Source organism: Anarrhichthys ocellatus, unplaced genomic scaffold (assembly GCF_004355925.1).
Source record: "Anarrhichthys ocellatus isolate YVR2014 unplaced genomic scaffold, GSC_Weel_1.0 scaffold10, whole genome shotgun sequence".
NCBI classification, from domain to species: Eukaryota; Metazoa; Chordata; class Actinopteri; order Perciformes; family Anarhichadidae; genus Anarrhichthys; species Anarrhichthys ocellatus.
In genome coordinates this window covers 7289956-7312848 of record NW_022280040.1, presented here as the reverse complement: position 1 = coordinate 7312848, position 22893 = coordinate 7289956, and the positions used below count along the sequence as shown (strand labels likewise).

The 22893-nt window shown below is 42.3% G+C and overlaps 2 protein-coding genes across 10 annotated transcripts in view; both read right to left on the bottom strand.

Moving 5' to 3' along the window:
• Positions 1-3423: 3423 nt before the first annotated feature.
• Positions 3424-4365, bottom strand: LOC116384890 (mannose-specific lectin-like). 2 transcript variants are annotated; one of them, XM_031849920.1, is made up of 3 exons: positions 4294-4365; positions 3914-4007; positions 3424-3790 (listed from the first exon to the last, which is right to left on the bottom strand). In XM_031849920.1, exons 2-3 carry the CDS (start codon positions 4001-4003, stop codon positions 3530-3532), a joined length of 351 nt encoding a protein of 116 aa, XP_031705780.1. In that variant the 5' UTR covers positions 4004-4007; positions 4294-4365; the 3' UTR covers positions 3424-3529. The 2 variants fall into 2 exon arrangements, with proteins under 2 accessions (XP_031705780.1, XP_031705781.1); XM_031849921.1 differs by lacking the exon at positions 4294-4365 and having other exon boundaries at positions 3914-4027.
• Positions 4366-10868: 6503 nt separating this feature from the next.
• Positions 10869-22893, bottom strand: part of slc4a2b (solute carrier family 4 member 2b) — a 35920-nt gene continuing 23895 nt past the window's right edge. For 5 of the 8 annotated variants that reach the window (XM_031849914.1, XM_031849911.1, XM_031849912.1 and 2 more), the window contains 18 exons: positions 21328-21464; positions 19871-19957; positions 19181-19361; positions 18958-19093; positions 18435-18636; positions 18249-18357; positions 17963-18147; positions 17598-17811; positions 17288-17494; positions 16985-17133; positions 16260-16454; positions 15631-15849; positions 15220-15309; positions 14938-15104; positions 14489-14742; positions 14186-14355; positions 13576-13749; positions 10869-12996 (listed from right to left, as the gene is read on the bottom strand). In XM_031849914.1, the coding sequence (XP_031705774.1) occupies positions 12916-12996; positions 13576-13749; positions 14186-14355; positions 14489-14742; positions 14938-15104; positions 15220-15309; positions 15631-15849; positions 16260-16454; positions 16985-17133; positions 17288-17494; positions 17598-17811; positions 17963-18147; positions 18249-18357; positions 18435-18636; positions 18958-19093; positions 19181-19361; positions 19871-19957; positions 21328-21464 (2957 nt within the window). In that variant the 3' untranslated portion in view covers positions 10869-12915. The remainder of the gene's footprint in view (positions 12997-13575; positions 13750-14185; positions 14356-14488; positions 14743-14937; positions 15105-15219; positions 15310-15630; positions 15850-16259; positions 16455-16984; positions 17134-17287; positions 17495-17597; positions 17812-17962; positions 18148-18248; positions 18358-18434; positions 18637-18957; positions 19094-19180; positions 19362-19870; positions 19958-21327; positions 21465-22893) is intronic. The other 3 variants (XM_031849915.1, XM_031849918.1, XM_031849919.1) reach the window with 3 other exon arrangements.

Genomic DNA, 22893 nt, shown 5'->3' with positions numbered 1-22893 from the left:
CATTGCCCTACATACATTTAAACAATGTAGCCTACAAATAAATAATAAAGCCTAATATATGTGTAGAAAAATAGAAGGATTGCCTCCGACCCTCAGCTGCTCCCAAAGGCCCAAATTCACTGCATCATCACCATTTTATTTATTTAAAAGAAGGTTATATAATATCAGACCAGGTGGGTTGTGCAGCTTAGTCTTGTAGCGGGGTCACATAGTTAAGACTTTAAGTATTTTATATCCATAAATAAAGTTGTGTTTAATCAAATTACCACAAACTAATTCAAACATGGAAAACTTGGGGCCACGGCAGTATTTATTCAGTAGGAGTGCTGTCCTTTGGGCATATGATGAAGCTGTCATGTCTGCTGCGTGAACTGTACTTGATAAGAACATGGAGACGAGGCGATGCAAAATACAGAATACACAAAAGAGAGGGGGGGGGGGGTTCCTCCTGGTGTCTGTTCTCCTTTCTGTAGTTTTTTCTCTGTAGAAAAAGAGAAATGTGGAGAAGAAAGTTGCCTCATTGACAGAGGTATCAGCATCTTAAAGATAAATCAATCAACGAACAATAACTCTTGTGTTCTGTTCAATGCTGTTCCATGTAACCACAGACAGGTACATTCATGCAAGGTGGGTCATAGATGTGGATACGGAGACTACGGTTGGATTAGTGTGACATCATGTGGTGCCTTGATGCAGTTGCAATAACGTCTTTCATTCCGCTTCCTTTCAGTTTTTAAGACTCATTGGCGTCACATGCTTGTTGTTTTCTAATGTACACAGACAAATGTTTGAACAACAAAAATGTCACCTTCATTCTCAGGTTCTTTAATCTCTTATATCAGTAATTTCTTCTTTAATTTGGTACCAAATACATGATATAACAGTTAGTTCACGCGCTGATTAATTCAACTCAATACCAAAATGGAGTTGGGTTGTTGGTGTTAGATCAGAGGGAATTGTGTAGATTACTTGATGTTGTTGTAGTTCAGATATTAGACCAGCTGACACTCACCTCGCTACAACTACCAGTGCTCTTTATCAAGATATTTGCAAGTAGACCTGTTATCAATTGGGCAAAAATACAAGAAAAAAGAAAAAAAGAACAAAGAAAAACAGATTTATACATTTTGAAGGTGTGCTTTTATTTGATTCCACTTTACACAGCAGGCAGGTTCATTGTGATTCACGCTGACTTCCAGAGATGACTTTCACTTGCAAATCATTCAAATTCAAAAACTTTGTGATGTCATGTTAAAACATCGTTTAAAGGCGGAGCTAAGGTCATTTTCATACATGTTCATGCCATGGTCTGAGACAGTCCAAACATATTATTGGACATAAACAACTCTCCCCAATCCCAAAACTACAGAGCTAAAACTCAGAGGTCATCATGCATAAACGGCTCCAGAGTAGCTTGTTGTTGATTAAACTTTCCTACGCCATGGATACAACATATTAGAGCTGATATTAGTTCTGATATGGTACATGACCTAATCAGATATGTCTGTCTCTCAAGCACAGCCAGCAGCTACTAAACCTCTGACCTGAAGGGTCACCAAGCCCTCTGATCATGCCAACTTTAACACATTGTGAAAGGGTTAAAGTTCTAATGCTTATGTTCCCACTACAAGCGACAAAAGCAACAAAATGTCCTCTGAGTCACCGCTGTACTGTTGCTCAAGCACTGTTGGATGTGTGTCGTTAAATAGCACTGGGAACTGGCTGGCGACATTGTTTTCAGATAGAATAGAACAGGTTGAACCAAAAAAATATGATTGGTTGACAAAGGTGTGACTGTGCCTTTTTCCTGAGAACCTACTGCCCCTGGCCTGTTTGTTAGGTACACCCATATAATCTAATGCAATCCAGTTAACAGCTCTGACACATATTCTTCCTCTACCAAGCTTCACCCGAGTCATATGGACGGTATGGACATGTACCAATATTTTGGGAGAACAGAATTGTCCTTTTGTTCAACTTTAAGTGCAAGAAGTGAAATTCTCTAAATTTGTCTACACCTTATCCTGGGGTGGAGAGAGACGGGGGACATAGAGGGGAGTGACACGGCCTTCTTTTTCTTCTGAGAACTGGATTTTCTCTCATGACTCCAAAAAACATGCAAACGTTTGGTTTTCTCTGACAAAGGCACGATCTGAGCTCGCACGGTATGCAAGACCTGTGCTGAAGATCTGACTCCAGCTTGGTGTGCACTCTCTCAGCGCCGCTCTCTGGACTCACACACCGTCCCTTCACGATGGAAAACAAACTGTTATCACTTCATGCTGTCATTTAGCAATCACTCTGTTTTACTACTAATTTCTGACATTAACACAACTCTTATTTGTTTTTGTTGTTTTCGTTTAGTTGTCTAAACTATCGTGTCTTAATTAAACAGACAGGAAATCTAAATATTAAATAGCAACAAGTGGTATTACTATATGATTTTATTTGGGGACTAAGACATCGCTGTCAGGGTTGGTTACACAGGACAAGATGGATTGAACCCAAATGCAGACATTGAAGGCAGCAGGATGATTTCATGGATCTACTGAAGATTACTTCAAGAGTCAGTAGATCCAGCAGCAAGGTCACAACAAACAGCATTGAAACGATGATGGTCGCACGAGGGACAAACGGAGGTGATTGGAGAGTAGCTGATGAAGTGAATGAGATGCAGGTGAGGAGGTGGGAGAGGACGTCAGGTGAGCAGGACCGGAGAGAGAGAGTCTGAGGACATCTGGTGGATGGTCAGAGGATGGCAGGTCTGGGGAGTGAGAGGAGGGTTCATGGCCTGGAGGAAGTGAGCAGGAGATGGGGACAGAGAGCAAAACTACAAAGAGACGAGAAAGTCCTGTTGACAATTAATGTTTGTCCATTTATTATCTAGATTAAACCTGATTTTATTATGTGAAACTATTGTCTTTTATTACCTTTTCATTGTTTTTAAAAGAACCACTGTCTCAAACTCAACATGTACATTTAAGGAAGTGTTTGCATGAGTGTATGTGTGTATGATCTATGTTCTATGTGGACATGTGACGCTGTTGGCAAGTTTGTTGTGTGATGCAGCAGCTTGGAGCCCAAGACACATTTCCCCCGCCGGACAATAAAGTTAATTTGATCCTATTTTCATCATTTCTTTTAGCATAATGGAATAAAGACATGCTTGACTCTAAGCTCTGACAGTAAAAACCAGTAAATAATTTCTGACTTTAACACAACTCTTATTTCAACTCACTTTCCATGTTTTAGTTGTTTTGAGTTCATCACAAATGTGGCTAAAATCACACAGTGTATCGATTCATTATGTTAAACTTTCACTCTGTTTTAAGTCAAAGAGTTGTTTGTTCTGAGATTAAGCTGAGATGCAGAGACACACTTTACCCTGATCATCGCCCTCTACAAAGAGAAGCAAGAAACTCATTTATGGATTGTGAAAAACATCTTTTATTTGATTCCAGATTACACAGAAGGAAGGTTTACTGGTAACTCAATCTGACTGTAGAACATGATGTTCACATACAATGAATCACTTCATGCCTCTGCTTTGATCAGAGTTCCAAATCTCGTCACTTTCCCTGTTCAACGTCAGTTTTCCTTCATTGGTCAGGTAAAGGCGGCACATGTTAGCTTCGGGTTTGGAGGTGTTTGTTTGCCACTTGGGTTCGTCACTCTTGTTGTACATGACCAGGTTGCAGTCAGCCTGCATGCACAGGCGGATAGCGTCTGATCCGCAAGTGTCTGAAGCCCACACAGGCTTCCAGCCATAGATGACAAAGTTACCATCATCCTGCAGGAGGGAAAAAGAGACATTTGACTGTTATCAGAATCATGTACTTTTACACAGACCAGAGCTCATGCATCACGCACCATGATAAGTGTCTGGAGCGCACAAATATTCAGAGTTACTCACCTGGAAGACAGCCTTCCACTCCCCGTTGTTGGACATCAGAGTGTCTCCCTTGCGGAGCTCATCATTTTTGGACAAGTAGTTCTTACTCATGATTCTGCAACAAAAAGAAAGTCTCTTGTTTCCATGTAAAACTCTGAAAATACTTTAACATTTGTTCTGTTGGTTGGTTTGCCATTTCATTTGTGCAACACCAGTGGTATTTTTTTTTTTTGACTGAATCGTAGTTATTTTCACATTTTTACATACATTTTTACAAGTATTGTGCACCAATTATAAAATGAATTGCAACAGCACCGATTTAACAGTCATTTAATGACTCCATGCATCAAACACAGAAATGTATTAATCTATCCATCAGAGTAAAAGTAAAGAACACTTACAGCGTTGAAGGTCCAGTCAGACTGCAAGCAGAGCAAAATGAGTGAAGTGCAAGAAGAGAAATTCACTCCATTTATATACATCTGAGCTGGGGGAGGAGAGAGACGGAGGACAGAGAGGGGAGTAAAAATACTCATCTTCCTCCCATCCGAGTACAAAGCGACACTCCCCTCCCAAGCAGAATACAGTGTGGAGTGTATGATGTAAAATATAGTGTATGGAGAGCTTTGGTCTCGAACAAGCCCACACACAACACATTTGATTTACTAGTTTCCCCTTTTGGCAGTAAATTCCACAGACTGCACCCCTTTTATCACGAGCTTTTCTCGTGATAAAAGACATGACAGGAGACACTTTAACTAAAATACAAAACACACACACAGGACAGTCACTTTTGAAGAGAAATGTCAAGCTTGCACATGCTTGACATTTTGCTTTTCATAATTACAAGCTACGTTAGGAAGTATGTTGCCAGGTACGAGACTTTCACAGAGTTTAACAACGATATTCAATCAGTAAACAGCCCTCGAGTGAGAGGTGTGTTAAGGTTGATTTATATTATTTTTTTTGTAATTGCAAACAAGGCTCTCTGTCGCTCTCCACTTGCCAACATAATATTGTTGCAGCTGGTTGAGGTGAAGCTAAATTGACCTGCATGCAATCCAACACAACAGTCCTGCCATCTCAGTTCAGTTGCTGTGTTCATAAATGATGATGTGTTATTACATTAGCCCCAAATTTACAAGCTGCAACATTTAAGTCATGTACAATCGTTGGACGGTCTCATGCCCTCGAGTACTGAATGAGAGTGAGCGTGACCCCAGTTGGGCGGATATCTATGAGGAGGAATTCAGGGGATAAAGAATCTGAATCTCTCACAAGTCTACAGAAAACATTAATGAAACCTTTTTCTTCTTCTTTTCTTTATTACAGAATGTTATAACTGTAATACATTGACTTTACGGGCAAAATGTAACTAATGTGTCACAGCAGAGAGGAGCTTAAAGTGAGAGTTACATAAACATTTAGCATGTGGAGATTTGCTGCTTTTGTATTTTCATATTATACGCCTGCATTTCAACTTCACCTCACTATAGTGAAATAAGCATGCAACACGTGAGGTGCAGATTATTTGGCTACTTTGTTATGCAATATCTTATTTCGTGTTACATTTTAATTTTTGGGCATAGACACAGCCAGCAGCGTAGGAGCTCCACTGTTGTAATTCATTTTTTTGCAGTGCTCCATCCTGGTTGTCCTCATGTCCTGAAACAAGAGCGTAAACACATTCAGATGTCTGTTCAGCCATCGTTTGTATGTGAGGAAGCAACACATAGACTGCAATCATTTCAAGTACACAGTCTCTTGATGTAAATACATCAAGAGAAGTTGAAAATGAACTATAAAATATATAAAACAACCCCGGGCACCACCCTGATGAAGGCAAGATGGCCAAAACATATGATGAGAGAATAAAGCATGGAGAAAAGTGGAAAAGTGTTTTAATTAATTTTTTTAACAAACAAAAAACAGCTGCAAGTGATGGGAACAATTTGAAAGATTTCATAATCACATAAAAACTACTCATAGGGGCGTAAAGGTGTAATAAAAAGCTAAAAGCACAAACAGCTTCAGTGTTTTGCACAGAATCTTTCAGAGGAGATAAAACACAGGACTTGAATAATACCTCTGTGAGTCTCGGTTTCTGGATGCAGTGAATGTACGGCTTGGGGAACGACTCAATCTGGTCTGCTGCTGTTTTATAGCAAACTGCGCAGTTAATCAGCGGCTGCGGAGTCATTCAAAAACAAAGCATCAAGATGTTGTACACTGATTTGAAATGAATCCTTCCCTTTGTGAAATGCACTCACTCTGTCATTCCTGAAGGGGCATGCCTGAGCGTTCGACACAGTCGATCCTTTGGCACACCTGGTGGGTTTCAGGTAAAAGTGGTGGTAGAGGTATTTCACACCGAATCCAGACTGGAAAAGAGCAGAAGGTCATTTTATTTTTTTAGTGAGAAACAACAAGTTCAAACAATCAAGGCCTCTTTACAGGAATGCTTCTCCAGAAAATATATCAAATAAAGAAATGTTAGATATAAAAACAGGAATAACATTAAAATTACAAAAACACCAGAATAACAGCAGAGTTATCTCAAATGAACTTAAAGCTTTCAAGTAAAGAAAACAACTTAACAGCGTTCTTGTCTTTAGCATGTCTCAGTGACTTACTTATGAGCTTTAACTCATTCTTCCAATGGTTCAAATTGGGTTTAGTCTTAAAGTATCATTGATGTATAAGTTACGTCAAAATTAAACATCAGTCTTGTGAATTTGCTTGTTGGGCAAATGTCATTGAAAAAGCAAAGTAAAGTCCTGCTTTGCTCCTGTTTTAACTACTCAAACACTTGAGGACTTTGTCACTTGAAAGTAAACATTTGTCGTGTTGGGTCAACGACTGAGAGTCTCAAAAAGTCAGGTGACACTTAGACACTTTAATACAGACATATCTTAACGTACTCTTATATTATTTGCTTGTTTATCTTATTTTATTTTGAATTAGAAAAGTTATTCAACGGTTAATAAAAGGTCGGAAAGCCATCTGCACACTGAAGCAAACATATAGACCCGCAGAAAGTCATGATGCCTGGTTTCAAATCTAGAGAGGGATAGTTTCTGCTGTGGATATCAGCTCATATTCATCTTGGGTGGTTATATAATCTTCTGGGACCTGATAAGTTAAAAAATGATTGCTGATTTGTAGCAATCTAAATAATGGGACTTTTCCCTGAAACCATTCAAAAAGAACCATAAACTCTACCATTCACACGGATAGATATCAGAGTACGAGGTTGATGGACGGCAGGGATGTGTGTATCGTTACCATTAATCTGTACACCGTGTCTAACACGACAGCAAAGACACGCCTTATCTTTCGGCAAACATTCTGAAAACATGTTGGAATTTGAATATCTCCAGTAAAGCAGATATGAAAACAAGTGTGAACCAGAATTGCCTGAGGGAAGAGTGAGAGTGGCAAAAACTCTGAAAAGCAGATTGAAGAAGTAAAGCAAAGTGAGGTTTTTTCATTCTCTCCTAACGACTTTCATGAGAACATTTGTTAAAAATCAGCATGTCATGTCTGTAAATGTTCGAACAGAGACAGTTCAACAAACAGAGATACCCATCTTAACATTTTTAGACCAATAATTGACAAAAAACCTGAAATGTTAAACTCCAGGTCTACCTCGATATCCGACTTGTCCAGTGTTCTCAAGAAGCGAAAATGGTGGTGCACCCCGGGGTGCACCTTGAGTTCCTCCAACGCCAGATCCACTCCCTTCTTGTAATCATCAGGGAGCCCATCATAAGAGTCCTGGGCCTGGGCAGAGTACAGAACAGCTCCGGCACAAACCAGCAGCAGCAACCCAGCAGCCATCTTCATCGTCGAGTGTGTGAGGAGAGCGTGGGTGAACTCCTCCTCTATCTCTATCTCTCTGTGGGATCAATACTAACATGCAACAACAAGTCCTATTATGGCTGCGGAACCAAAAACGCTGACCATCAACAGGCCGCACAGACTTTACTTACAACTTCCCGTAACACGTCTGGGGAAAATCTGGAGTTAACTCAACACATCCTCTGTATAGTTTCCACAGAAGAAGCTGCTTGGAAGAAGTGAAATTACACTCATATCCTTCAGTGTTTTTTTTACAATGGAGACTTACATAATCCTTAATCCTGGAAACAAGCCCAGCATGTCATGAAACGCATTTGGCCCCAAGACCAATAGGCAGTGATCAGTGGGGGAATTAACTCTTTCGGTTCTGCTTCATCGGCTCCATTGCTGTTGAATTAAGAGGGAAGTAGGTCACTTCTAAGAAATGTGAGGTTTTCACTTTGAATTCACTTGACGGGGTTGTTAATGAAATTGACTAAGCAGTGAGTACTCTTCACCATTTTTGCGTCACACACGCGGTCATCATACGATGCTTTTTTGTTTCTAACTGTTGTAGCCTGTCGAGGTGGAGCTAGTTTGAACTTTTTTGTAAGTTTACTAGAGGTCGGGCCCCTCCACAGGGTCACAGTATAAACATGAGTTGTGAGACGATTAATGGTAAACAAATCTGTAAGGATTCTTTTGACTTGAACTTGTGCTTTTTGCCGAGTGTACCGGACACTATTTAAGATGAATTCTGTTCAATTAAAAGCAAAACAAAAACAAATTCCATCACGATGCTACAACCGACATTGTGGGTGAACTACTCATTTATCGTGGGTATTAGTTTTGTTGCACCTGTATCATTCTTTGTGTCATTCTAGTTGCATATTTTCTTTTGGGCCTTTTTACGGGATTTTTTAACAAAAAGAAAAATATAGAAAATCACCAGCCTTCTCCTTTGAAATACTGACCTTAGTCAAATTAGGTCAAGAACGCTCATTCATACTAATAGTGTATGCATTTAAAAAAAAGACGTTTAAAAAAAAACTTTATTGAAAAATTTGTTACACAAAGTTAAACTAAATTCCAACATATTTGCATAGAAGTAAACAATAAATTGCCGACATAAAAATTTCACTCAAATGTCAAAAAAACTACAGGAAGAAAACTTATGAGGTGGTGAGCACATTAAAAAAAGCACAAAGAAACCCTGAAAGTGTCCCAATAGATGCTTGTTTGAAAAAAGGAGATGCACTTATGACTTCTGGTAACTAGTAGTTCTCTTGAAAACCGATGTTGAATACATTTATTGCAAGTCGCTTTGGATAAAAGCGTCTGCTAAATGACTGTAATGTAATGTAATGGAGTCATCCAAGTATTCACTTTGTTCCCGTTAATGCCAGAAGAGTTGGGGCTCCACTGCTGTAACCCATTGCGTTGCAGTGATCCACTCTGACCGTCTTCATGTCCTGCCATTCACAACAAAAGGTGGAAAAAATGTCAGGAACAATCATGACTTTATATTCAGTTTTTCAGTGTGGTTTTGTCATAAAGAAAGACAGACTAACCTCTGTAAGAGCTGGTTTGTGGACACAGTGAACATACGGTATGGGCTCCTGTTCAATTTCCCCTCCAAACGTTTTGTAACAGACAGCACAGTCTATCAGCGGCTGCATGAACGCACACGCACAAAACAGCACAGACGAGTCAGAGCAGGCATTCGCACTCAAGTTCCGGAAACTTCTGACTTCGGTTGAATCCGATAAAACTTACTCTGTCATTTCTGAACTGACACGATGTGGCGTCGACCGTTCCTTTTTGACACTTTGTGGCCTTGAGGCAGAAGTTGTGGTAGATGTAGGTCACATCAAAACCAGGCTGGAGGGGAAGAAGAGGAAGAGGATAAGATTTGAGCAATTCTCAACCAGCCTCGAGGAGTTTTCTTTGAAACAATCCTCACATTCTTTGATGACTAGAGCTTCTCTGGAGGATTTTACTCACAATAAATCACAGGAAGCCACTCACTAATGAGCCACAGCACAGCAAAAGATATATTCTGACAATGAAAAACACATGTACCTCAATGTCTGACTTTGTGATACTTCTGAGGAAGAGAAAATGGTGATGGATCCCAGGGTGAGCCTTGAGCTTCTCCAGAGCCAGATCCACTCCTTTCCTGTAGGTTTCAGGGAGGTTATCGTAAGCCTCCTGTGCATTAGAGTACAGGAAGAAGGCTCCGACGCTGAAGAGCAGCAATAACGACGCAGCCATCTTTCTCCCCTGTGTCTGCAACAATGGGAGCGAGAGGATTGTGCAACCGCCCCCCTCCCTCCCTCCTCTCAGTGTTGTTTTCCTGAACATCCAGCCCTCCTTTCCCCGGGGACAGAACAGTCTGGAAACACAGAACATTACTTCTTTCTCCTCGACTGTCTGTATTTGATAATGTTTCTTTACAGCAGATTTCAACGTGATCATTTTAGTATGGCGGCCCTGAGGGCTCGATGCACTGCAATTTAGAAAACACATGCAGATAGATGGAACTAAAGACTTTTGTTTTGGGGATTTATTGGATAAATCCACCTTTTTGGGGACGTAAAAATGAAACCATGAGAATTTTTATAGGAAATCTGCAAACACACAGTAGATATCCAAAATGTGACAGGAGAGACACTTCTTTTCTCGTACCTTATCATTTGAAGGATTATTAAATGCCAGAAGAGGTCAAATAATCCAGTATTTCACACAAACAAATATAGAAAAGTCTGAAATGTTAATGTGACCAAGTTGTTTCATCTGGGGACCCCCAGGTAGGGAACCACTTATCTAAGTAATGTCAAAGTTTGCGTGACAAGCTTTTATTGCTTTTCTCATAAAGCAGAAAAGGTTTCAAAAGTTCCTGCGTGGCTGGGTCAACCCGTTAGGAGGCTCCGGGGCTAAAACACGATGAACCTAGATCATTTTTTACGGAGGAGAGCTGGTTGATAATCTGTTGAGTATTTTAAAGTAGGAACCCTGAGAGCTCGTTGTTTTTTGTATTTATAGGTTGTTTTTTTGCATCATGTCTCTGTATTGTGTTGCATTTTCTAACTTTGCTGCGCTTCGATACACAAAAAAAAACACATGACAAAACAGCCAGGATAAATAGAAAATAACTTTTATGCGTCATCAATATTTCAACCTTTAATGTACAAGCGAACATCAGCAATAGCCTCTCAGACCGTCTATTGCTTTTTGAAATGGGACAAAATATCGTATCGGCATTTCGCAACATTGACAGATACATTGGCATACACAGACCAACTTCACTCCATCCACAGGCACACGAAGCAAATATAAAACAGACACTGCCAACTTCTCATCAACATCCCCTTCATTATTCACGGACACGATGCAGCCAAATATGCGTCTGTGTGTACATTAAAAACAAAGCGACAAAAGCAGCAATAATGCCTCATATTGCAACAGATAAATAATGGAGAGATGTTTGATTTTTGAGCATCTTCGAAAGTGCAAACTATCGTAACGTGCGTCGTCCTGACAAACACGACGAACACTTGTAGCTGATCACTTCGTGGTCCCGGAGGCACTTGAGATTTTGTGCGCCTTTCTGACACCAAACAGGCACAAGATCACACCGGCAGCTGAGAGGGGAGAGTAGTGGAATACACACTTGAGAGTAACCGAGGACTGAACATTATTTGACACAGTCAAAGCTTTAACCAATCCATGTCACACTGATACAACATGACATAAAACAAAACAAAAATACACACACATATATATATATATATTTTAAAAAGCCTTCGGTCTCAGTATGCATCAATGCATGAATATTGAGATTGTCCACACAGCTTGTGTGTAAATTTGGTCGACCAAGTTTACGAGTGCCAATGAAATGTTTGAATTAGTTGATGCCAAAATATATAGAGCAACGTTATGATTAAAAAAAAAAAAAGGAATGTTGTACTTCGAAATGTTAATTTAGGCTCCTTCAAGAAAAACATCGTTACAGGAGGAGATGTGAGATGGCTGAACTGCAGCTTATTGTTCTGATCACAAAACTATTTACACGAGACATTTGGCACTTGGACAAAGAAACCAATAAATTACAGCGTTTCCCAAAAACACAGCAAGTGAAACAAACTCTACATTGATACATTAGTGCCCTAAACATGTGCGTGGAGACATTTAGAGTGTGTGTGTGTATATGTATATATATATATATATATACACACACATATATACATACATGCATACATACATATAGCTACTGTGTTAATCTTCTGTTCGGGTTAGAAATATGTTTTCATGTCATTAGATCTCCCAAGAAATCCCAACTGTCACCTAAACTGCAACGGTTGAGTCGTCCAAAAAAAAAAAAAAAAACCAAGGACAAGCTAAAAATCAATCAGATAGTTGTATAAGAAACAAACTAAAGCAACATTGATATTTAAGGGATGAAAGAGGATGCGAAGAAGATACAATTATTACATAAAATACAGTCATTGTTCAGATTTGGTGTCTTAAAAAAAGTGCCACGAGCCTAGGGAGGCGGATAAAGTGATCAGCCGTCTAAAATAAGACAGAATGAGGGGAAATAACACCTCGGTATACCTTTTTGTCGTTCCTTCATAAGGCGCTTTGTGAGTTTAAAACATTAACAAAAGCAACAAACTTGAATAGATGGTGTTAATATGAAAGACCATCTCCCATACTTCCCTCCACATATTCAATGTGAATCAGAGCAACCTTTCAGGGCTAAAACTTCATCAGTCTTGCAAATCTATCTACTGTAATCACATTTAATTTCGAGCTCGAGATCATTTGATTTGGAATCTCTCGTCCCCTGAAATATATATTTTTAAAAAGCATATTATGTGCGAACACATGCTGTCGACCGGTTTTTAATCTGCCCGGTCGGATGCTGTTAACCAGCACAAAATCCCCCCAACAGTCTGATAAAAAGCTACTTAAACAGTTGGACCGAAGCAACAACCAACCAGACCGCCGTCATATTGTACGTTCATGTCTCGGTGATGATGAAGAGGGTGCACAGTGACGTGGCATTAAATTGTGAATGTTTCAAGTTTGAAGGATGTCATTGGTTGGTAGAGTGAGTCAGAAGATGTTTTGGTGTTCACGTAGAGGAGTTGGGTGGCGACGTGAGGGGTCGTTGCGGGTTACACAGGCATGTGCATCTCAGAGTACTCATCGTGACACTCGCGCTCATCAAACTTGGGCTCTGCGTCGTCTGCATCCAGCTGGAGGAGGGAGAAGACGCATCAGGATTCAGGATTTTGGAGCATTAAGCTTCGGCAAATTTCACATTTGATACGAAACATTTTCTTAAAAGGTTACACTCTGTATGAGGCATCATGAATATATTTTGTTCCTTGATGTAATCTGTGTAGTTAGTCATCAAAGCAACATTTCTGCATCTTTGCTACTAAAGAGATATCCTACATTTCCCAGAATGCCTTATAAGTAAGCTTGTTGACAGTGGAAATGTTTTGTATCTTTATTGTCAGAAGTCACATCAACAGAGGAAAAGGGGGAATTACATATAAAGATAACCAAAAAAAACATAAATACAACCAAACTATATAATCTCATCTTTTGGGGAGGGAGGGTTTTATTCCTTAGCTTCATGCTATATTCTACAATCACAAATATTCCACTAAATCTTTCCAAAGTTTCAGCATAAGAAGTATAGAATATGATTGTGAAACGATTAGCAATGTCAGTGCCAATCAGGAGTTTTAACTTCAACTCCGCTGGTGAATAAGGCAGTGGTGCGGGGGTATAAAGCAGCATATTGCGCCATCCTGTGGTCAACTTACACATGAAATCTCTCTGGCGGTGAAGATGCGGCGCAGCAGGAACATCTTGACAGGGATGGTGAGGATGAGGACGAAGGGGAAAGCCAGCGAGGCCTGAGTGGACATAACGGCCCACAGAGCCGCCAGACACACCACCTGGATGATGGTGAACAGATGCATGCGCAGCGTGCGGACCTGCAGGAAGCAGAGATCGTTCATAAAAACTCTCCAGCACCAGTGTGAGACCAGATAAAAATTACGTTTTTTGTGAGAAACGATTGATTTTTGTGGTTCCCAATACAAACAGTTAAAAAACAGACGCTTACAAGAGCTGAAATGATTTGTTGATTGATTAAGTTACTTATGAAGTAAAAATGTCAACCACAACAGAATTTACCGTTTCTTTAATCACCGTAACTTGAATACCTTTGGCTATTGGCATTGGAATTCCTCAAATTAATAACTTAATTACTGTTGGTTGTTGCTGGAAGAGCATCTCTACCCTTTTTATATTTTAGAACCTTTAGAACTCCTATGACTAGTGTGATTTTAATTAGATTCAGTTATTATTTCCATTGCTTTATGTGAAAACATGCTCAGCCTACATTACAAACAACCACGCTCTTCTTACCTTGCGTACGTAGGTGTGGTCAGGGTGATACTTTGGTGGCATAAGCAGCAGCATCATCCGCTCTGTTAGCTGGATACCATTGAGGGACATCACACCCATGTAGAGGAAGATACCAAACAGCACCGCCAGGGGGATCCGGCTCAGCAGGTCACCGATCACAATGGACATACCTGGGGGAGGGGGAGGTGGGGGGGGGGGGAAGAAATGGGAAATTAAATGCTAAATGTCCCTTTTTCCCCCCAACAGATATTGGCTTCAACTAGTGGAAAGAGCAGTGATTAGATTTCAATGTCCGACACTCACCAACCATGATGGCCACCAGGAGCCCGGTGACCCTCTGCTCCTTCACCTCCTGGATGCGGGGCTTGTCTCCGGGGGCCACGGCCTTGCTCATGACAGTGAGGGCGTTGACGTGGGTCACCGAGCGAACGGTCGCGGCGGCCATCCACGGCAGGCCGAACAGAGCCGAGCAGCCGCCCAGCACCACGATCAGCAGCAAGTCCAGATGGAAACCAGAGCCCTTCACCAGCATCCGCTCCTTCTTACTCACGATCAGGCTGCAGGGAGTCGGGGAGCAACAACAGATGTCAACAGACTGAGCAATGCACGTTAATACTTCAAGATCCCGTTATATCGGTTTCAGGCTGTACCGTAGAGATTAGTCAAACTCAATCACAACAAACTGACTCTTGAAATGTCACATCGTCGAGTAATTCTGATGATAATCCTTTTTAATGCGACTTGTAACTCACGTGGTGATCTGAGTCTCCATGAAGATGAGGATGAAAACCAGCAGAGCGGGCAGACAGCAGGCAAACATCATCCAGACGGGGAATTCTCCGTTGGTCCCCAGAGGACTGATGATCCAGCCGCGCTCGGAAGGAGTCGTCACAGAGAAACCACGAGGAACGCTCAGTTTCTACACGACGACAGAAAAGAACAAGATGATGATGATTGTCTGCGTTGTTGTGAATTTTAAGCTGCCAAAAGTCAAACATTTATAAAACATAAGAGTGGTAGTGTTTCAGTGTTACCTGTGTGAAAGTGTCATCTATACTGTAATCCACCAGCACCATGATGAGGATGGCAATCGGGACGCCAAAATCTCCAATAATCCTGCGCAACTTAACACATAAGATGTGATAGTTTGAGCACAACTGTCAGCTTCACGTACCACATCCAAGAATAAATAAAAAAAGATTTAGATACTGTGACTGCACAATGACTGGAAACACCTAGCACATCTCAAGCTCACTAATCAACACCTTATATTTCGTTTTTGCTTTGCTGAGCGTTTCCCATCATGTGAAAAATAAAGGAAGTTTAACATGACAACTGGGCAAACAAGGTTCATGCAAGCTTAAAGAAAGATGTAGGTTACATATTTAGGGGTTGATATTGGGAGAACTGGTGTTTTTAAAGTTAAAGTTAACTTAGCTCCTCACCCTTCCAGGGAAGAACGCACTGTTCTTGAACTTGCGCAGGTAGAAAGCGATGAAAAAGGTTCCGGCCATGAGAACCAGAGAGAGCAGCGCGGTGTTGGGCTGGTTTAGGACCACCACCGGCAGGGTGCTGTTGCTCAGCACGAGTGTGATATTTGCTGTCGAGGCGTCCACTTCTGTGCCGTTGAGGGAGCAACTTTTCAGCGGGTGCTCCTTGAAAATCTGCCAGACGACACAGGAGGTTCAAATTAATGTAATGTACGCACACATGTACACCAGCTGGATTATCATTCATCACTCTTTTAGGTAGCACAACCGCACTTTCTGGAAAATGATATTATCCCGAAGCCAAACGCCTTTCAAGTCTGTGCCATGAAACTCTAAAAATAGCAAACCTTCCAAAATCATAAGCCTGGATAATAGTTCAACTTTTAATCCGTTTAACTTTCAAGGACAATCAATCACGAAAGATCTCAAATGCACTCGTTAGAAAAACATGCTCATTTCAACCCCGAGATTTGAATATTGTCCAAAGATTAGTCTGTTCAGTTTAGTGTCAGGGACGTGAACACTCAGCCTGCCAACAAAAACTTTTTGTAATCAGGAGTTGTTATTTCAAGTCTCAGCTGTACCCTGGCCAGCTTGATGAAGGTCTCGCAGATGAAGATGAGGGAGATTAGGAAGGAGAAGATCTCCTGGGTGAAGCGGGACACGAAGCGGACCAGGAAGCTTCCCTCGAAGGCCACCACGACGATCACGATGACGATGAGCCAAAACCCGATCCACACGCGGCCGGTCAGGTACTCCATGTCGTTTGCTTTGCAGAACTGTGAGGACACAGAGCCAAGACACTCATCAACTGGAAAAACTTCACAGCTGCCACGAAAACCCTTTTTCTCAAACAGCCTCTTACTATGAGTGATGGGGTCCTACATTATGGAATAGATGGTTAGCTTAGCATTAAGACTGAAAACAGAAAAGCATTAGCCTGGCTCTGTCTAAAGGTGACAAAAATCCACCTTCAAATAAAAACACATAACCCCCGTGAAACTTCTAACGGGGGTTATGTGTCGGACCATTTCTTGGCTGACCTCAGTCACTTCCTGGAGTCTCCACTGGTGACCTAGCAAACTCACCACGACAACAAGACTTCAGATGACTCCTTCCGGTCAAGAAATGGCCCATAACTCCTCTAGAACCACAACTTGTCATATTCATACTACAGTTTTTGTGGCGATACTCTCGCCAAGAATGTGAATACGCTTATTTTTTAACCTTGGAAGTAATGATACACTGGATTTTATATTGTAGGCTGTTGTTATTGTCCAGAATCGTCAGTTGTTGTTCATCAACGTACACTGTAGAAGGCTTCTTCAAAGACCAGCAGGGGTCCGGAGAAGCCCACAATGAGTAGCGGCTGCGCTCCGAGCAAGCAGAAGACCACACCCTGCACTGCTGTCGACACAATCAGCTCAGAAACACCAATCAGACCCTCCGTCTTCTCACCTAGCAACAGACAAATAACACGGTAATGAACACCAACAAAGGTTAATGGTTCGTTAATAGATCATGGAGAGAACCATCAAGAGAAAAACATGAAAAGGGGTTTTCGACACGAGACGATAAACTGTGAATCTACAGTAACTCGACTCCTGCTCACCCAGTAGGCCTCCGAATGTTATGGCTGGAGAGAGGGCAGCGAAGTAGATGAAGATGACGGCAGCCATACACTGACTGTTCAGGGCATCCTTGAAGTCACTGAGGTATTTTGGGTAGCGGCGCCGCACGTCTCGTACGAGCCCACCAAAGGGGCGTCTGGTGCGCTCTAAAGGGTCGTCTGACTTCTTCAAGGGTGTGAGGAGGGCCTCTGTGTGACGGGAAATAGCCGGTTGTTAATTACAACAACAAGAAGTCATAGAACAGCGGCTGACATTTCCTTCGACACGGCCACAAATTATGTGATTTATCACCTTTTTCTTCCTTGCTTTTAGGCTCCTTGGCCAGTTTGACCCCCTGCTCCTCCCTCTTGCGCAGCATCTCCCTCTGGAAGCGAGCGACAGAGCGCAGCAGCTCGTCGCCTCCCATCTCTGAAGGCGGCAGCACGATGCTGCAGTCCAGGAAGCTGTTGATGGCGTTCAGCAGGTCCTGCCTGTCGTCTGCCAGGTAAGCTGCCTCGTGGAATTGCTGGATGGAAATTCAGATTCAAAAACAGATGCAACTTGACTCAAATTATAATTTTTTTTTAGAGGGAAAAGAAAATATTATTGCTTCATCGTTTAGATTTAGGTTTTGTGTATAAATAATAACCATCCCTGAATGTCTTCAGCTCGCTCACCTTGTCAGACATGAGTGTGGAGATGGAGCGTCCTATCTGGTGATAGTCTATGCTGGTGGTGGGGGGTCCCAGCAGAACGAAGAGAAACCTGACCGGTACGGGGACCTCAAGGACGGACTCCAGCTCCACGGCCTCCTGCAGTCGCACAAACGCCATGGTGGTCTGCTCCAGGAAGTCCACGCTGCCTGGAAGATGGGCGGGACGTAACAGTCAAAAAACAGAGTAAAAGTGATTTTTAATTGATAAGATATTTTTAAGTTAAGCGCGTGTGGTTTTCAAGACTCACCCACAAGGACAACAGTGGCCTCAGCATTCTCAGGAATCTTCTCCAGCAGCTTCAGCTCATGTTTAGATTTGGACCGGTGCATACCGGACACAGACATCGTCTCCTTCTGCTGCAAATCGAAAGAAGCACAATCAGGATAACGGATACTTGTTACCAGGACTTTTTGAGAATCAGCAGTAGTCTTACCTGTGCCTCGTTCTTCTCCACGTCGATGCGCGTCTCTGTGTCCCCCGCGGTGTGGACGCCTCCCATGAGCGGGTCGGTCACCGACGGTTCAGGGTGATGGGTGTGATTGGCACTGTGGTGATGCGTCATCAGGCTGCCCAGGCTGGCCGCGGACATGTTCCTGGGGAAAGGGCTACTGTGCTCCTTCTCATCGCTCGGGTGACTATGGGAGGCGGGGAGAGGAAGAGAGAGGGTGAGCAGGAGGAAGAGAGGTAGTGACAAGGCACGAAGCCACCGAGTAGCAGGAACTTTCCAGCTTATAACGAGCAAACAACTGATGTCACAAAACACTGCTTTCCAAACTACAAGAGCGAATAACAATGTAGTGGTAATATTGTGGTAAAACTTTGCCTCACACTTACTTCTGATTCTTGTAAGAAAGAAACAAATCTATCAGTGAAGCTGAACTCCCTCACTCGGTTACTCAATATCCTCTTAAAAGGAAATGACTGCGTGTTTGTTGCAGTCTGGTGCTGCAGGTCACCTGTGTTTCAGCAGCATGGCCCTCAGGACGTTGGCTCGGTCCTCAGCTTTGATCTGGTCAGATATGATCATCTGTTCCACCACCTGGTGGGCGATGCCCGGCAGGGTCTTCTGGTCCAGGTCCAGCAGCACTGCACCTGTAGACACACACACACGCTCAGCAGTCTGTGAACGGCATCGCTGACTTTAAGGCTTAAAAAGTGAACTGTGCTTCCATTTCTTACCATGCGAGATGGTCTTCCGAAGCTCCAGCAAACTGCGGAAAGACAGCGAGGCCACGTGAGGTTTCCCCCAGCGGTCGGTCTCCTCCTCAACGTCCTCCTCAAACTTGATCCATCGAGCAGTCTCCTTCCACTGCATCTCCTGGTTCTTGTCCATAGTCAGCTCATTCAGCTCCACGAACACCTGGAGACAACATCACACAGGAACACGTGCAGGTGAGCCGGAGAACATCCACACAAAACCACATGCACGTCCAGCACCTGCCAAATATTCAACTCAATAGCCAAAGCACTTTGTAGTCAGTTAATTCAGTGGAGCATTTTGCACGACAACATCAGAAAACAGACTCCATGCTTACCGGGTTACCAAGTGATTTGTTTAAACACACACACACACACACACACACACACACACACACACACACACACACTAAGAAAAGTTGCATAAAAACACAGCCAATGATATCTTAAAAGCTTAATAGTCACAGGAGAGACCATAATCTTCAGCTTTCCTAGCATCAAATATCTGTTAACGAGTTATTAAATGATCACCATGCTGGTCAGTCACAATCCCCTGTGAGATGAAGACCAAAAAACTCTTGGAAAACCCTTAATACAGCATATCACCTGCCATGCCTGTGAAATCACGCTCACACGGATCAAACCTGACTCTGGCCGGTGACCCAGCCTCACCTTCTGGTACCGAGCCATCACGTAGTCCTTGTCCAGCAATACGCCTTCGAGACGCGAGGCAGAGCGGTACAGAACCACCGGTATTGACTGGAGGAGCGAGACGGTGCAGGAGAGGACTCAAACACTGATACAACGGACAGCGGCACAAAAGGGCGGGACCCTCACTTTTACACACATGCTCACAGGTAACTCTTCCTCATCACACACACACACACACACACACCTGACACGGACCTGTTGTTTACGCGGGCTGCTGGAGGCTCAGAGCCGTGTTTGAGAATATGTGTGTGTGTGTGTGTGTGTGTGTGTGTGTGTGTGTGTGTGTGTGTTAATAAAACATAGCTCGCCCTCCCTCTCTCTCAGGCGTTCTCAGTGTCTGGTTACCAAAGCTTCTCTCTGCCCTCTTTTTCTTTTCCGTGTGTGAAAGGAAAGATCTCATTCATTCATTTTTAATTGTCTCCTTCCCTCCCTGTCCCATCCACAAAAGAGAGAGGACAGTGCTAAATTTGAGGGAGGGAAAGATGAGAAAACATTTCCCAGGATTTGCTACGATTTATGGCTACATTTTAAAACACAAAATCGATTAAAAAAAAAATATATATTAAAACGGCACCGAAAACAATTGTTCCCCAAAACTTTTGCAGCTGAATTTAAAAAGCTCAGTCAGTAATTTTTCAGACCAAATAAATAACCGATGTCTTATTTATATAACAAATATAGCATTTACCATACTTTAGTTAGTCTACACATTACAAGTCAATTATAATGTAAATCTTTTTTAATGGGTTTTAATGTTACCGAAACAATTAGCTAATTAATAGCTAATTAAGTCGTCAAACCATTCCGTTTCATATTTCTGGGGTTGAGGCTGTTTGTTGAACAAAACAAGTTATTTTACGACACATTTAAAGAATTAATGATAAAAATAATCATGAGTTGCAGCCCAAGTTATCGTATATTTTATTCTTCAAACACAGATTTCTTAAAATCCTGAAAATAGTTGGTTGTTGCAGAAAAGGAGCATGAACCTTATAATTCATCTAAGGACTAAAAAAATATATCTAAAAATAGTGTGATTTTTATCAACGCTTCATTATTTTTTAAACCGGTTACTTGCATTTAATTTATCTATTTACTGATATTTTGTAATTCAAATGATTGATTGCAATCAATTAATTGCAATAATAGTTAACAGATTAATTGAGCAAGAAAATGATCATAAGCGGTCGCCCTAGTTCTGATTTCTGATGATGAGTTGACTCTTGTTTACCTAATGATGACAGATTGTGTCTTAAACGTTACCAAAACTAAAAGATTATACCCCATTAACTTATAGTAATATAAGTACACGTTTGCCAAAATAAATGTTGGTACTGATGAGCCTGAAAAACGGGACAAACATCATCTTACTTGACAGGTTATTAGTTGATATGCGTCGGGCTTCATCAGTACCTCACCTCATGTGGGGTTCGGTCCTGCTTGCGGCTGCGAGTGGTCGGCTCTTTATGGTCCTTGCCGGTATGCACCACTTGTCCCTTGGTGCTCTTTCTGACCAGGTGTCTGCGCACGCCGGGAACATCTTCAAAACGATGACCTGGAAGAGAAGAAGAGGCAAGAAGAAGAAGAAGAAGAAGAAGAGTGAGATGTGTTGACGAATTCAGAGAAGATGGACGGGCAGCAACTTCAAACGTCAGACACCCACACACTCATTTTAACCAAAAGCGAACAAGTCAATGAACATGAACATTTAACATCCAAATAATATAACTGGAAATTAAATCCCTGCACAGCACATAGGCTGCACAATGTCAGTCGTATTTTGTGCTCCTGCTGCCCTCAGCATGCACACGTTGACCCGACACCCCAAGTTCAAATCTCAGCCCACCAAGTCACAACGGGCCAGGCCATTTTGCCTTTGTCTCTGTGGTCCCTCAGCAGGGAGTAGAGTTACTCAGGCTGGCATCACACCAGGCACTGAAAAGGATGTGGAGAGACACCGGATGGCACAGACACAACACTGCCAGTGGGAATTGTCCCATCAGGTGTTACGAAGATCAAAAAAACTCAGAAAAAAAACAAAAAAAAACAAAACAAACAAAAAAAAAAAATAATAAGGGAGATTCCCTCCAAGAATACCCATTTCCTTACCTTTATCAGAGCTTGTACGTCCTATGAAACAAACTGTGATGCTGTTGGGGGTCTTCATCAATGTTTCAAGTCATTGCAAGTTCAGAGAAACAATTTTTTGTCTAAAACGATGAGCTTTTCAGCTTTACTTTACAGAAAGGGTCTCTAGTCAGGTTGCTTCATGAAGTCTGAGGTTTGGGGGCAGACCCTGGAGTAAAATGAGGCCTGACTGGCATGAGGCTCTTGAAGGAGGAGGAGTGTTTGTGGTGGGCGTACGGTGGCTGCTGGCACCGCCGTCCGACTACATGACGCCCTCAAACTGGAGCGTGCAAGCCGTTTTTTGACCGGCGCCTGACCCCCGCTCAAACTATCAGACTGAATCAGTGAGCGGAGGTTTTAATTTGCTCAGGTCGGACAAAAGGGGAAGGACAGTGATCTAATAATTCCTATTGTTGAGCAGCAGCCAGAGACACTTTCCCAGGATGATTTACGGTGGCGGGATTTGGATAAAAGAAGACACAGAATACGTGGTGATGAACCTGTTGGGAGGCTCGACTCTGTATCACTAATCCCTTTAAAAGAACAAATATCTAGACAATATTAAGCCCCTACCTCCATCCTCATTCCACTAATGAATGAAGATTGTTAACCGAGATCCAGGTTTCACAATTAGCCACCATGTTGGCTTGGGCCCGAGTCCAAGGGCCTCAGCTGACAGCGGGAACTGCTAATTTAATAACATGGGCCTGTCTGCCACACTCTCTGATAAACCGCTGCTCTCTGCTCAGGGGTCGGCTCCCTTACGTAAATCTCCCCGGCCCTGAACACAACCCCACGCTGGGGCCGGGGGCTGGGAACGTCACAGGGCAGCGGGGAGCAGACCGCAATGTAGAAGG